This window comes from Ahaetulla prasina, chromosome 2 (assembly GCF_028640845.1).
Source record: "Ahaetulla prasina isolate Xishuangbanna chromosome 2, ASM2864084v1, whole genome shotgun sequence".
Lineage (NCBI taxonomy): Eukaryota > Metazoa > Chordata > Lepidosauria > Squamata > Colubridae > Ahaetulla > Ahaetulla prasina.
Genome location: NC_080540.1, coordinates 301,301,212 through 301,317,315, shown reverse-complemented (window position 1 = coordinate 301,317,315; position 16,104 = coordinate 301,301,212). Strand labels below are relative to the sequence as shown.

The 16,104-nt window shown below is 42.2% G+C and overlaps 1 protein-coding gene across 1 annotated transcript in view; it reads left to right on the top strand.

The window, feature by feature from the left end:
- The window catches only part of UBAP2 (ubiquitin associated protein 2), a 133,260-nt gene that overhangs the window by 28,722 nt on the left and 88,434 nt on the right, over positions 1 to 16,104 (top strand). The window contains exons 2-5 of the mRNA XM_058171953.1: positions 226 to 365; positions 5,876 to 5,953; positions 10,469 to 10,579; positions 12,948 to 13,101. Of these exons, the coding sequence (XP_058027936.1) occupies positions 267 to 365; positions 5,876 to 5,953; positions 10,469 to 10,579; positions 12,948 to 13,101 (442 nt within the window). The 5' untranslated portion in view covers positions 226 to 266. The remainder of the gene's footprint in view (positions 1 to 225; positions 366 to 5,875; positions 5,954 to 10,468; positions 10,580 to 12,947; positions 13,102 to 16,104) is intronic.

The following is a 16,104-nucleotide window of genomic DNA, read 5'->3' as shown; positions in this document are numbered from 1 at the left end:
ACGGGAGTGGGGCCACAAGCACTCATGTGAATGGGGCTGCGAACACCCACAACACTCGCACAAGTGAGAACTGCGAGCCCCTGCTTGCACAAGTGGGCCTGTGCAAATAGGCCCACTGACCGGTAGTGGCTCATGGCCCACAGCTCGGGGACCCCTGTCCTAGACTATCATCTGCATTTTGGTCTTGAATGTCGTGGCTCAGTGTCTCTTTTTTTCTCGTTTCAGATTTTCTATTTTGTACATACATTGTTTTGTATATACTGTATATGATGACTTCGGTGGGCAGTGAACGTCCTCGGGGCACTCGAGAAAAAACACAGATTCCAGCCGCGCAGCCGACACAACCACAGAAACCAGTAGTCCAGGTAGGAATTCGGCAGCTTTGTCCTCCATGTCCTCAACCTACCCACGCTGATAGCCAAGCAAGAAGAACGTGTGTCATTACATTTGCCAGGAGGTATTTTGTAGATTTGAGGTGTGGGTGCCCCAAAACCAGCACCAAAGTTTGAAGACTATTACTAAGCTGAAAAACCCTCTTGTTCTATTTTTCAGTGGTGCCTATAAAGATAGTCCTCGAGTTACAACAGTTCACTTAGCGACCGAAGTTACAACGGCATTGGAAAAAGTGACTTCTGAACCTTTTCTCACACTTATGACCTTTGCAGAATCCCCATGGTCACATGATCCAAATTCAGGTGCTTGGCAATTGACTCATTTTTATGATGGTCGCAACGTCCCGGGGTCATGTGATCCCCTTTTGCGACCTTCAGACAAGCGAGGTCAATGAGGAAGCCAGATTCACTTAACAGCCATGTTACTCACTTAACAACTGCAGGGTTCCACTTAACCAATGCGGCCAGAAAGGTGGTAAAATGGAGCAAAACTCACCTAGGTCTCTCTTAGCAACAGAAACTTTTGACTCTGTTGTGGTCGTAAGTCGAGGACTGCCTGTACATTCTCAAGTAGTGGCAGTGAGGAAAAGCTATAATGAAACCTCATGGAAGCCGTCCTCCTGCTATTTTAGTTTTTCTGGCGACTGGACGACCCTAAGAGCTGCTTAGCACAGCAAAAACGGGGCCTCCAATTAGAGTGGTAACCGAAACCCCTCGTCAGATGTCGCCGATGGGTTGTCCTTCTTCAAATTACAAGCTTTAAAATGGCTTGTTTTTTTCCCCCCTTAATGCTGCTTCAGTTTATACTCACCACCCCACCCCACCCTGGATTTTTGGGCTAATCAAAAAAAAAATAACAAACCGGAACAAAGAAAATTCAGTTTTTTTCATCGCCATTATGCTTGCAAGCCTCTCACCCATGCCAGAGAATTCTCAGAGACTGTCCCCAAGTGGCATAACGTGTAGCCTTGCTGAGATTTCCTTTTGCTCAATTTCATAAATTAGAGCTGGTGCATTCAAACGAAAAAAAAAATACAAATATATTTAACGGTGTGCTTTAACTTTGGCCAGAGACTATATGTGTGGATTCTTAAGGGATTCCAGGTGTTCCCTGGTCTAATCAAACTAGTTTACATCCAGGCTAGATAGAGTTCAGGCCACCATTTTGGGTACATTTGCAGTTCTGTTTAGATGGTAAATGCAAATCGCCACCTGTGGTTTGCATTCACTGGCTAGAGTAGCTCCATTGGTACGTATAGCCAGCTGGAAAGTCCCATCTATTTATTAAATTTACATGCCACCAAACTGCCCTAGAGGTGACTTGAGGCAGCTTACAAGCAACCATAGGTAGTCCTTGACTTACAACTAGTTGTTGAGTGACCATTTGAAATAACAATGGCACTGAAAAAAATTGACTTATGACCGTTTCTCACACTTGAGACAATAATAATAATAATAATAATAATAATAATAATAATAATAATAATAATAATAATAATAATAATAATAATAATAATAATAATAATAATTTAATTTTTATACCGCCCTTCTCCCGAAGGACTCAGGGCGGTGCACAGCCAGATAAAATCAACAATCAATAAATACAATATAAATAAAAACAGTAGAATAGAATAGAATAGAATAGAATAGAATAGAATTTTATTGGCCAAGTGTGATTGGACACACAAGGAATAAGGACTGGACTAAAAAAACTTATTAAATTTGGCCCCTGAATTCAAATACATAAACCATAAAACCCATTTAAAATTACAAATATTAAAACTAATTCTATGCCAGTCCTGCGCGGAAGAATAAATACGTCTTCAGCTCGCGGCGGAAGGTCCAGAGATCAGGAAGTTGACAAAGTCCTGGGGGAAGCTCGTTCCAGAGGGTAGGGGCCCCCACAGAGAAGGCCCTCCCCCTGGGGGTCGCCAGCCGACATTGTTTGGCTGACGGTACCCTGAGGAGGCCCTTCCTATGGGAGCGCACGGGTCGGTGGGAGGCAAACGGTGGCAGAAGGCGGTCCCATAAATAATCCGGTCCTAAGCCATGGAGCGCTTTAAAGGTGGTAACCAGCACTTTGAAGTGCACCCGGAAGACCACAGGCAGCCAGTGCAGCTTGCGCAGGAGGGGTGTTATATGAGAGCCATGTGGGGCTCCCTCTGTCACCCGCACAGCTGCATTCTGGACCAACTGAAGCCTCCGGGTGCTCTTCAAGGGGAGCAACATCCCCATGGTCACATGATCAAAATCTAGGTGCTTGGTAATTGGCATGTATTCATGGCATGTCCCAGGGTCATGTGATCCCCTTTTGCCACCTTCTGACAAGGAAATTTCATTTCATGTTTAATGTGTTCGCAGTAAAAAAAAAAAATGACAATAAAAGTTATCAAAGTCAAAGGGGGGAAGCCAGATTCACTTAACAACCATGTTCCTAACTTAACAGCTGCCTTGATTCAGTTGTGGCAGGAAAGGTTGTAAAATGGAACAAAGCTCACTTGACAACTGTCTTGCTTAGCGACAGAAATTCTAGGCTCGATTGCGGTTATACATCGAGGACCACCTGTAAAAAAAAAACGAGATAAAAATATTAAAGTGGTAAACATCGGCATGTATTTATTTACCAGGCGATAAACTTAAAGAGTGATGAAGATGCAGAACTTATTTTTTTTTCTACACCTCCCTCAAAGCAATCATTGGCAGCCACCCACCATTATTTATTTTCTAAATAATGCTCATGGGCCCCAGAAGTGGCTGGATAATAGTTGTGAAGGCTGGTTTGTTTTACAGAATATCAGCTTCCCATTCTTTTTATGATGATTTAAGTACTCTTTTTTTAAAACAGTTGGACTATGAAGCCTGAAAGCCAAGGGTCAGCCGTGCTAATCCGAGGTTCTACACCTCCAATAACTTATTATTTTGCTTTCCAACATAATTATAATTGGCTCTGCTTAAGGAGGGAAGATTTAGTGTTAAGCCCTGGCCAGGTCATGGTTATTGTTCAGCCAAGTGTATTCAACGAACCATCCTTAATGTGATGTGCTTAAAGCCATTATAAGGATTTACAGATTTAAGTTCCCCACCCTCTTATAAGCACAAAAACTCTTAAGGCCTTTTAACTATGCTTTGGAGTGCTGATTACGGCTCCTAATCACCTTGAAATATATTTGATAAAATACCATCAGTCCATTTTACTGTGCTGCGTTAAATCATGTATATCATAGGAAATGTTTCTGTTGGACTGTGTTTATTTGGTCTCATTTATGGTCTCATTCGAGACAATGACGAATCCGCATATAGACGAGAGGTCGAATGACTAGCCTTGTGGTGCAACCAAAACAATCTGGAATTGAACACACTCAAAACCGTAGAAATGGTGGTAGACTTTAGGAGAAACCCTTCCATACTTCCACCTCTCACAATACTAGACAACACAGTATCAATAGTAGAAACTTTCAAATTTCTAGGTTCTATCATATCACAAGATCTCAAATGGACAGCTAACATCAAAAACATCATTAAAAAAGGACAACAAAGAATGTTCTTTCTGCGCCAACTCAGTAAGCTCAAACTGCCCAAGGAGCTGCTGATCCAGTTCTACAGAGGAATTATTGAGTCTGTCATTTGCACCTCTATTACTGTCTGGTTCGGTTCTGCAACCCAACAAGAAAAACACAGACTTCAGAGGATAATTAGAACTGCAGAAAAAATAATTGCTACCAACCTGCCTTCCATTGAGGACCTGTATACTGCACGAATCAAGAAGAGGGCCGTGAAAATATTTACAGACCCCTCGCATCCTGGACATAAACTGTTTCAACTCCTACCCTCAAAACGACGCTATAGAGCACTGCACACCAGAACAACTAGACACAAGAACAGTTTTTTCCCGAAGGTCATCACTCTGCTAAACAAATAATTCCCTCAACACTGTCAAACTATTTACTGAATCTGCACTACTATTAATCTTCTCATAGTTCCCATCACCAATCTCTTTCCATTTATGACTGTATGACTATAACTTGTTGCTGGCAATCCTTATGATTTATATTGATATATTGACCATCAATTGTGTTGTAAATGTTGTACCTTGATGAACATATATTTTCTTTTATGTACACTGAGAGCATATGCACCAAGACAAATTCCTTGTGTGTCCAATCACACTTGGCCAATAAAAATTCTATTCTATTCTATTTTTTAAACACTCGTTTATAATCTGGAATGGGGTTGCTGGACAGGGAAAAAGAATCACAGAAAATATCTTATTCCCCCCCCCCCCACCCCCATCCCCAAATTAAAAATAGAAGAGTAAGTTGCAGGAAAGTAAGTAGTGGGAAGTACAGACAGTCCTTGACTTAAAACAGTTCATTTAGCGATCAAAGTTATAAGGGCACTGAAAAAAGTGACATGAACATTTTTCACATTTATGACCATGGCAACATCCCTGTGGTCACGTGATCAAAATTCAGACTCTTGGCAATTGATTCATATTTATGACGATTGGAGTGTCATAAATATGTCATGTGAACCCCTTTTGTGACCTTCTGACAAGCAAAGTCAGAAGTTTTCGCCACGAGCTGAAAATGTATTTACTCGCGCGGGGCTGGCTTAAATTTTAAATTTTTAAATTCTAAATTTTTAGATGAATTTTAAGGGTTTTTAGATTTTAAATGTTTTTAAATTTCGGCCAATTATATAATAAGTTTTTTAATTTTGTTTTAATTGTACATTGCTATTGTTTTTATTCTGGCTGAGTCCTTCGGGAGAAGGGCGGTATAAAAATCTAATAAATAATAATAAAAATAATAAAAAAGTCAGTGAAGAAGCTGGATTCACTTAACAACTGTGTGACTCATTTAACATCTCCAGTGATTCACTTAACAAACGTGGCAAGAAAAGTGGTAAAGTAAGTCACAATTCACTCAAAAAGCTGTTGTGGCTGAGGTGGGGCCAGGGCCATCGGGGAGTGAGGTGCGGACTGCAGAGCCTCCAGAGATTGATAGTAGTGAGGCAGAGGAACAGGAGGAGCCTGTTCCTAATGCACGCATGAGAAGAGCTGCCAGAAGGCAAGAGCAGCTCAAGCAAAAAGGACAACTCAGGAGTAGGGCCAAGAGATGATTGGCCCCTCCCATAAGGCTTAAAACAGACCAGCAATGGCATTTGGACTTTGCTGGAAAACAACATTGTAGCTGTGTCTTCTGCTTCGTCTACGTCTTGCATTTATTTTTGTGACTTCTGAACCTTTGCCAAGAAAGGAATTTCTTTTAATTTAGTTGAACTACGCTGGTAATGAAGTAATTCTCAGCTGTTCGTAAAATTTTTTCATGGACTGAGTTTCCCACTACCTACTTGGGCCTGGCTCACAACACAAATTTTGGGCTCCATTATGGTCGTCAGCCGAGGACTACCTGTACAATACGCTTGATTTTGAATGTGAATTTGTGTCTTATATTTCATGAATGCTTTTGTGTTTTTTTCAGGCCACAGCAGAGCAAATCCGCCTGGCCCAAATGATATACGATAAGAACGATGCAGACTTTGAAGATAAAGTGAAACAAGTAAGTATCCATCCCAGCTTTGCTTTGGGGAGGGGGAGGGGGGATTGCTGTTGCACGTAGTTGAGTGGAGTCCGGTCCTGTATAGGCAGTCCTCGACTTACAACACTTCATTTAGAGACCACAGTTACAACAGCATTGGTCACATGATCAAAATTCAGTCTCTTGGCAATTGATTCCTATTTATGACGGTTGCACTGTCCCGGGGTCACGTGATCCCTTTTTGTGACCTTCGGACAAAGAAAACATTCTGACCCAGCTCCCCAAACACGACAGCCCCTTTGACATGAACTCAAAAGATTCCTTTATTAGGAGCGCCGGCAGTCCCGGCAAAAAGTTTCTCTCGCAGGCTAACAAGTCCATCCAGCTGGAAGATGAATAGTTGTCTGTCACACCTATTCATCTCCAACCCTGCCTTTTATCCCCAGAGCTAGGGAGGGGCTTCGCTAGCACCGGTGGCTGTTGCATCCCAAGAACCGGCCCATAGATTTCCACCGCTCTCCTCTCCTCTTCCTTCTGCGCATCCACGTGTCAGGCACTGGGCCCAGCTGTTCCTCCTCTTCCTCATCAGCCACCTCCAGACCTGGGAGCTGTTGACTCTCCATTTGAGGACTGACGCTGGCCAAGGCTCCGCCTCTGTCTCGCTCTCTCTGCCAGCTCCATTCCCTCTTCCCCCTCGGAAGAATGTTTTCTTTGTCCGAAGGTCGCAAAAAGGGATCATGTGACCCCGGGACAGTGCAACCGTCATAAATAGGAATCAATTGCCAAGAGACTGAATTTTGATCATGTGACCAATGCTGTTGCCTTGATGCTATCCCTGACTCCCATGTCTCCTCCTCCTCCGATTTGGCTGCTGGAGGAGTTGGTGGCCAACAGTCCACAACAGAAAGTCAGTGGGAAAGCCAGATTCATTTAACAATGAATGAACAATGGCAAGAATGGAAACAATGGCAAAAAAGGTCATAAAATGAGGCAAAATTCATTTAACGAGCGTCTCGCTTAGCAACGGAACTCTTGGGCTCAATCGTGGTCGTACGCGGAGGATTTGCTTGTCTATTCTAAAGCCTTATCCAAATCCTCTTGCTTCCTGAAATTGAATTTCTCCTGCCTTCTGATATTTATTTATTTATTTATTTATTATTCATATTTATATACCGCCCTATCTCCCAAAGGACTCAGGGCGGTTTACAGGCATTTAAAAACAGATAAATACAGTCTAAAAACAATTAAAAAACTTATTCTAAAAGCCTAATAATTAAAAATATAAGAATAAAACCCAATTTAAAACCCGTAAATTAAAATCTAGCTCAGTCCTGCGCAATTAAATAAGTATGTTTTAAGCTCGCGGCGGAAGGTCCGAAGGTCCGGAAGCTGATGAAGTCCTGGGGTAGTTCGTTCCAGAGGGTGGGAGCCCCCACAGAGAAGGCCCTTCCCCTGGGCGCCGCCAGACGACATTGCCTCGCTGACGGCACCCTGAGGAATCCCTCTCTATGAGAGCGCACGGGTCGGTGAGAGGTATTTGGTAGCAGTAGGCGGTCCCGTAGATAACCCGGCCCTATGCCATGGAGCGCTTTAAAGGTGGTCACCAAAACCTTGAAGCGCACCCGGAAGGCCACAGGTAGCCAGTGCAGTCTGCGCAGGATGGGTGTTATCACGGGAGCCACGAGGGCTCCATCTATCACCCGCGCAGCCGCATTCTGGACTAACTGTAGTCTCCGGATGCCCTTCAAGGGGAGCCCCCATGTAGAGAGCATTGCAGTAATCCAGGCGAGACGTCACGAGTGCGTGAGTGACCGTGCATAGGGCATCCCGGTCCAGAAAGGGGCGCAACTGGCGCACCAGGCGAACCTGGTAGAAAGCTCTCCTGGAGACGGCCGTCAAATGATCTTCTAGAGACAGCCGTTCGTCCAGGAGGACGCCTAAGTTGCGCACCCCCTCCATCGGGGCCAATGACTCGCCACCGATGGTCAGCCGCGGATTTAGCTGACTGTACCGGGATGCCGGCATCCACAGCCACTCTGTCTTGGAGGGATTGAGCTTGAGCCTGTTTCTCCCCATCCAGACCCGTACGGCCTCCAGACACCGGGACAGCACTTTGATAGCTTCGTTGGGGTGGTCCGGCGTGGAAAAGTACAGCTGGGTGTCATCCGCATACAGCTGGTACCTCACACCGAAACCACTGATGATCTCACCCAGCGGCTTCATGTAGATGTTGAACAGAAGGGGCGAGAGGATCGACCCCTGAGGGACCCCACAAGTGAGGCGCCTCGGGGCCGACCTCTTCACAGATATGTTGCTGTGAAGATCGGCACCAGCAGTCCCTGACTTCCAGCCGTTCATTTAGTGGCAATTTGAGGACCCCACAAGGCTGAAAATAAGTTGCGCCATTGCTGCATGATCAGAACTTCAGGCACTCAACAACTGGCATGTATTTACAACGGTTGCAGCCTCTGGAGTTGTGTGGTGGCCATTTGCAACCTTCCCAGCCAGTTTCCAACAGGCAGAGTCAGTGGAGGAAAAGTAGATTTGCTTAATGACCTTATGATTTACTTAACAACTGCAGTGATTCCTCTGTGGCCAGAACGGTCATAAAATTGGGTGCTGCCCTGCTTTAGCAGCAGAAATTCTAGTCCTAATTGTGGTTATAAGACAAGGACTACTTACATCTTTTGAAGTGAAAAAATCAGGGGTTGGGATATGTGGAAAAGCCAGAACAAGATAACAGGGGTCCTCGGCTTACGACCAGAATGAAGCCCAACGTTTCCATGGCTAAGCAAGATGATTATTAAGTGAGTTTTGTCCCATTTTACGATCTTTCTTGCCACAGTTGTTAAGTGGATCACCGCAGTTGTTAAGTTAGTCGCCCGGTTGTTAAGTGAATCTGGCTTCCCCATTGACATTGCTTGTCAGAAGGTCGCATAAGGGGATCGCGTGACCCAGGGCCGCTGTGACCGTCATAAAAACGAGCCAACTGCCAAGCGTCTCCAACAGCTGTAAGTTTGAAAAATGGTTACTTTTCTCAGTGCCATCATAACTTTGGATGGTCTCCAAACGAATGGTTTGTAAGTTGAGGACTACCCGCATTAAGTGATGAATCCTGTTAGAATTACGTCGGGATCTTTTTTGTGGAGGTAGATTTCTATCCTTGAGATTCGTCGTCCTGGCTTTGAATCCCAGGGAGCCGCAGATGTTCGACCTGCCCAGATGTTTTTATCCCTTTTCCCCACTTCACCACTGGGGCAAGCATGAAAATGCATGGGGCTCCTGTCTGCGGTTGGCACGGGCAGGAAATATGGATCCCTTCCCTGAAACAAAACAGAGAAGCTGAAATATGGCTTGATAGGGACTGTTTGTGTGAGTGGGAAGGAGTGGAATGAGGAAACGGAATCAATTGAGTCCCCAGATAAATAACATTTAGGTAGTTCGGGGTTAAACTGTGGACTCCTTTGTGCTGTCTGAGCTTGGCTGTTTTCTTGTAGATGTTTTACAACCAAATTAAGTAAGATGATATAACCTACTTCTGTTTCATTTGATAATGAAACATCTGCAATAAAACCACCAATCTTACAGAGTACTAAGCACTCCACAGTCTCCCTCCCCCTTCCTCCCCCTTCCTCCCCCCTCCTCCTCCTCCTCCTCTTTGCAAACCCCATTCCCAGGTAGCACTGATGATGTTACCTAGTTTGGTAATGAAACATCTGCAATAAAACCACCAATTTTACAGAGTACTAAGCACTCCACAGTCTCCCTTCCCCTTCCTCCCCTTTCCCCCCCTCCTCCTCTTTGCAGACCCCATTCCCAGGTAGTACTGATGATGTTACCTAGTTTGATAATGAAACATCTGCAATAAAACCACCAATCTTACAGAGTACTAAGGACCCCACAGTCTCCCTCCCTCCCTCCCTCCCTCTTCCTCCTCCTCCTGCTCCTCCTCCTCTTCTTTGCAAACCCCATTCCCAGTCAGCACTGATGATGCTACCTAGTTTGGTAATGAAATGCCTGCAATAAAACACTTAATTTCCGAGAGCACCAAGAACCCCACGCCCTTTAAGTGTTCCAAGTTTACCCCAGGTTTTTGGCTATATTGTTCTTGAAGAAATCAAAGCATATTTGGGGGCTAGATTATTCTCCACACCTTGGATTGAGATAGATGGGGTCCCTTGGATGTGTACATTATTTCTGTTTTCTATCCCAGATTGTGCCAAGATCTCATCTTGGTTTTTATTTGCATTTTTTTTAAACATCATTTGAGGACTGCAAGTTATCACTCAGAGTCCCAATTAAATTAAATTCATCAATTCTAAAGTTAGTAGCGGTGATTCTGAGCTAATCTATAACTTGCCGTAAACTGTAACCTATCTGAGCAGCTGTAATTGTATATTAATTAGACCCCCACCTAGACACATTCACTGCCATGCTTTGTTTCTGTTCCTTGTGTAAAGTCACCTTCGTTATTCCGAGCTGCTTTTTAATATGTGTTTTGTATGTGGGTTTTTATTTATATATATATATTTTTAGCTGATGGAAGTGACAGGGAAGAACCAGGATGACTGCATCGTAGCTCTGCATGATTGTAATGGCGACGTGAACAGAGCAATCAACCTCTTGCTGGAAGGAAGCTCAGATACAGTAAGTGCTCAATTTAGAGTCTTTTAGAGTGCTTGAAAAAGTTGCCTTTTCTAAAAGATTACTTGTGAGGAAGACTTCCTGCTTTTAGTGAGAAAGGTGAAGGCTAAACAATGTTAACCCTTTTAGGACAAATCTTGCAGCGCTCAGAAATGTTGAATAAACAGCCTCCAATATTTAAAATTCTGATCAGGATCCTGTGGGCTTTTAAAACGTTTGCTTATTCTCCAGAAAGCAGAATTTTAAAACATTACGATGAAGCATGCAGGAAACTGAAACGCCCAACTCCATGTTGACTTTCTCATCTTTCCGGGTTGAATTTCAGCAAGTATCGTTGAAGCATATCTGACCCACATTAGGGAAAAGGAGCGTGCGTTTAAAAAAAAGCAGATATTTTTACATTATTTAATTATCTGTTCACTGCCTTCCAATTTATCCCTTTTCTTCCCTCCTAAAGAACTGTGCCGTCCATGTAACCTCATGTTTATGATCTAGTGTGCATGAAATAAGCCAGCCACTGTTTTCTTTTTCATTAAGATAATGAAAAATGAAGTCCTTGCTCTTTTGTGAAGTTAAAACTACTCTCCTTAATGTTCAGTTTGCCTTCTTGCTTAAGGCAACCAAGACAACATTGGCAACGGGATAACAGATTTTTTCCCCCCTAGTTTGTTTAGTGGTTTGTTTTGAAAATTTCTATGGCTGCCCAACTCACTTACGATGACTCTTAAGTCGCCTATAGAAATATAACCCCAAATAAAAAAACCCAATCAATTCCCACCTCTTTGGTGACTACAATAAAACACACCACTTGATGGGCTAAATGTCACGCTGGCTTCCCCAGGCTTACTGGCAAAACCAAGTCTTGAGGGTCCCAAAGATGGTTTTTTCAAGAGGCAGCTGGACTTTGTGTTTTTTCATTGAAGATGTTTTGCTTCTCGTCTAAGAAGCACCTTCAGTTCTGACTGTATGGTGGGGAATGGAAAGATTTATGCTCCTTTTAGACAGCTGGTCATTTGCATTCTTTTAGAAGGTCATTGAGGCCACTTGGAATTTTATCTTTGTCCTCAGGGTCACCTGAGTGGTGAAAATGGTTCCTGTAGTCTGCAATGTTTTCCTCTGGGAATCCATTCCTACTCTCACATCATTCAAAAGATGTTCATCCTAAATTGTACAGCTAAAAGCCGGGAGAGATTCTCAGCCATGCAGGTCACGGTTGTCCCAAAGGTGCTTTTTCAAGAGGCAACTGGACTTTTCTTGTTTTTTCTTTGAAGACGTTTCACTTCTTCAGATGAGAAGTGATGCAGAGCGGAAAAAGTTTCTTGGATGAAAAGCGAAACGTCTTCAAAGAAAACCTAGAAAGTCCAGTTGCCTCTTGAAAAAGCACCTGGATGACTGAGAATCTCCACAGACGTGTCTTGAGGGCCATTTAAAAGAATGTCAAGGTGGGGGCCCAATCTTATCTCCAGAGGGATGATATTCCACAGGGAGGAAGCCGCCATTGAGAAGGCCCTTCTTCTTGGTCTCACTTTTTTGCACCGAAGCCCCAGACGTGAAAAACTGCAGCCACCCTCATCTCTGGCCTTGCAAAGGAGGAATAAGTGCAGCGTCTCAAAAGAAATGAGGGGATGTGTCCCAGCAAGGCAAGAGAGGGAAGAAATCTTGTTCTGAATGATAGTCTGGAGAAAAAAAGTTCCATTAGGACTTAAATGTGGAAGAGGGAACACTAGCTTTTTAATTGTTAAGTATTTTTTTTTAGTTGTAAGCCTCCCAAAGTCATTGATGGAGATGGACAACTGTAGAAAGTGAATGAATGAACGAATGAATGAATGAATGAATAAACAAACAAACTCTTTTCCCAGTGTCCTATTTTTGTTCATCCCTTTCTGGGACTAAAAAATACAGGTAGTCCTTGACTTACAACCACAATTCAGCTGAAAATTTATGTTGCTAAGTGAGACATTTGTTAAATGAGTTTTTGGACTCTTACGATTTTTTTTTTTTACTATAGTTGTTAGGTGAATCATTGCATTTGTTAAGTTAGTAAAACGGTCATTAAGTGAATCTGGCTTTCCCCATTGGCTTTGCTTGTCAGAAGGTCACAAAAGGCCGCCTGACAAGTAAACTTCACAACAGTCTCGTTCAGCAGCAGAAATTTTGGGCTCAGTTGTGATCATAAGGACTACCTGTACATTCCTTTCTAAGAATACTGCTCCAGTGTTGTCCATTTTTAGATTTTGTGAGTCTCGAGTGTACCTGGAAGGGTCCAGAAATGTTCCCTGAGAGGTTTTGGAGATGGTGGTTAGGCGAGGCTCTGTAAGGCCATCTTTAATTTTGAATTGTTTTGTCTTGTTTTCCTCCTCCACCTAACTAGACTTCGTGGGAGACGGTAGGAGGCAAGAAGAAAAGCCTTGGAAAAGAGAGCTCAGAAAACAAAGAGAACAGAGAAAAGCGAGGGGACAGAGAAGTGAGCCGTGGACGGGGAACTTCCAGCAGAAGAGGAAGAGGGGGCAGCCGTGGTCGAGAGTGTAAGTCCCAGATTTCGGACTGCGAGGCGCGGGGTGGCCGTAGTTAGAATAGAAACAGAAAAGAATTCTTTACTGGCCAAGTGTGATTAGACACACAAGGAATTTGTGTTCAGTGCATAAACACTCAGTGTACATAAAAATACATTCATCAAGAATCATTAGATACAACAGTGATAGTCATAGGATACTAAATAAGCCATCAAAATCATACTTGGAAACGAAATAAAACAATATAAATCGTAAAGATACAAGCAACAAGGTTATAGTCATAAGTAGAAGGAGATAGGTAATAGGAAGGATGAGAAGAATAATAGTAATACAGCCTTACTAAATAGTTTATTTTATTTATTTATTTATTTTATTAAATTTTTATACCGCCCTTCTCCCGAAGGACTCAGGGCGATGTACAGCCAAAATAAAATACAGAATATATACAATTAAAAGAATTTAAAATGAACTATTACTAAACGGCCGATAATTTAAAAAATTTAAAATTTAAAATATTACTAAAACCCCAATTTAAAATCAGCTATTTATGCCAGTCCTGCTTGAATGAATAAATATGTTTTTAGCTCACGACGAAAGGTCTGAAGATCAGGCACTTGACGTAAGCCAGGGGGGAGTTCGTTCCAGAGCGTCGGTGCTCCCACAGAGAAGGCCCTACTCCTGGGGGCCGCCAGCTGACATTGTTTGGCGGACGGCACCCTGAGAAGGCCCTCTCTGTGAGAGCGTACGGGTCGATGGGAGGCATAGGGTAACAGCAGGCGGTCCCGTAAGTACCCGGGTCCTAAGCCATGGAGTTCTTTAAAGGTGGTAACCAGGATCTTTTTTTTTTTTTTTTAATTCAAAAAGTTTTACAAATTTTTTTCCCCCTTTCCCCCCCTCCTCTCCCCTCCCTTCACAACCCCACCCCCCCCCGACTTCCCGGAACGGGCACAAGGTATAGTTAAAAATAAAACAAACATATGCTAAAAAATTTTCATCCCAACTTAATTATACCCCTACAATCATCAATTCCTAACTTCCCCCAAAAACAATCAAGAATAATACATCATAATCATTCAAAAACAGTCTGATAACTCTTAATCTGATATCTACGTTGAATATAGTCAATCCATTTTTTCCATTCCTTTAAGTATCTTTCTTGCGTATTGTCTTTCAAAAAGGCTGATATCTTCGCCATCTCAGCCAAATTGGCAACCTTCAATATCCATTCTTCTATTAGGTGTATATACTCGAATATAAGCCGATCCGAGAGCAGCCGAGGTCCCAATTTACCCCAAAACTGGGGTAAACTGGGGACTCGAGTATCGAGGGTGGAAATGAGGCACCTACCGGTTGGGGAAACCCTCCCTCCCTCAGCTGAGAAGGCTGGTGGCTCCCCGCCCGCCCTCTCACTGCACCGGCAGGGCTTCCAGCCTCCGTAAAATGTGAAAAAGAAAAAAAACTCGAGTATAAGCAGATATACTCGAGTATAAGCCGAGGGCTTAAAAAAAAAACTGAGTATAAGCCGTAGACCGCATAAGTTTAGGGGACGTTTTTCAGCACAAAAAACGTGCTGAAAAACTCGGCTTATACTCGAGTATATACGGTACTTCTTTTTTCTTCCAGTATTGTCCTATTAGTAATCTTGCTGCTGTTATTAGGTTTAAAATCAATTTAGTCTCAATTACTGTACAATCCGTAATAATTCCCAACAAGAAAAATTGCGGCAGGAACTTTATCTTCTTTTTCAAAACATTTTGTAAAATCCACCAAATTTTTATCCAAAAGGCCTTTATGTCCTTACAAGTCCACCAAATGTGAAAATATGTAGCGTCATCACAATTACATCTCCAACATTTTGCTTGCATATCTGGATACATACACGATAATTTTTTAGGATCTAGATGCCATCTATAAAACATTTTATAAAAATCTTCCTCAGATTCTGTGCCTCTCGTGAATTTAACATTTCTAACCCAAATTTTTCCCAAGTTTCCAATAATATTGGCTCCTGAAAATTTTGTGCCCACTTTATCATACAGTCCTTTACCAAGTCCCTTTCAGAATCTATTTCAAGTAACACATTATACAATCTCTTTATATGCTCCTGAGACTGATTTCTAATTTGCTTTACCAAATTTCCCTCGCTCTGCTCTATACCAATTTTCTGATCTCCCTTCCATCTAGCACGTAGTTGCTCATATTGAAACCAAGTATAATTTTTCCCTTCCTCTCTTAATACTTGCAGAGATTTTAACTGCAAATTACCTCTTTCAGTATACAAAAGATCTTTATATGTAATCATTTCCTGATTCTGTTCTATGTTTATATTTTCTATTGTATGTCTAGGACTTGCCCATATAGGAACCTTATAATTTAGTTTATAAGAGTATTTTTTCCAAACACGCAGAAGGGCATTTCTTAGCACATGATTTTTAAAGGCCTTATCCACTTTTTTGTCATAAATTAAATATGCATGCCATCCATATAGCAAATCATAACCTTCTATATTCAAAATTCTGTCCTCTGTTAAATTAAACCAATCACTTATTGCAGAGAGAGCAGCTGCTTCATAATATAATTTAAAATTAGGCATTTTTAAACCTCCCCTTTCCCGAGAATCTTGAATTATTTTCATTTTAACCCTAGCTTTTTTACCTTCCCATATGAATTTGTTAATTCCCTTCTGCCATTCCTCAAGATTCTTATCTTTCTTAATTATTGGTATCATCTGAAAGAGGAATAAAAATCTAGGTAAAACATTCATTTTAATAGCAGCAATTCTCCCCAGCAAAGATAATTGCAATTTTTTCCAAACAATCAACTCCTTCTGAACTTTTTGCCATAAAACCTCATAGTTATTCTTATACAATTTCACATTTGACGATGTAATATAAACCCCTAAGTACTTAACCTTCTTTACAATTTCAAATCCTGTTATTTCCTCTAGTTTTTCTTTCTGTTGTCTGGCCATATTTTTTATTATCACTTTTGTCTTTTTCTGATTTACCTTAAACC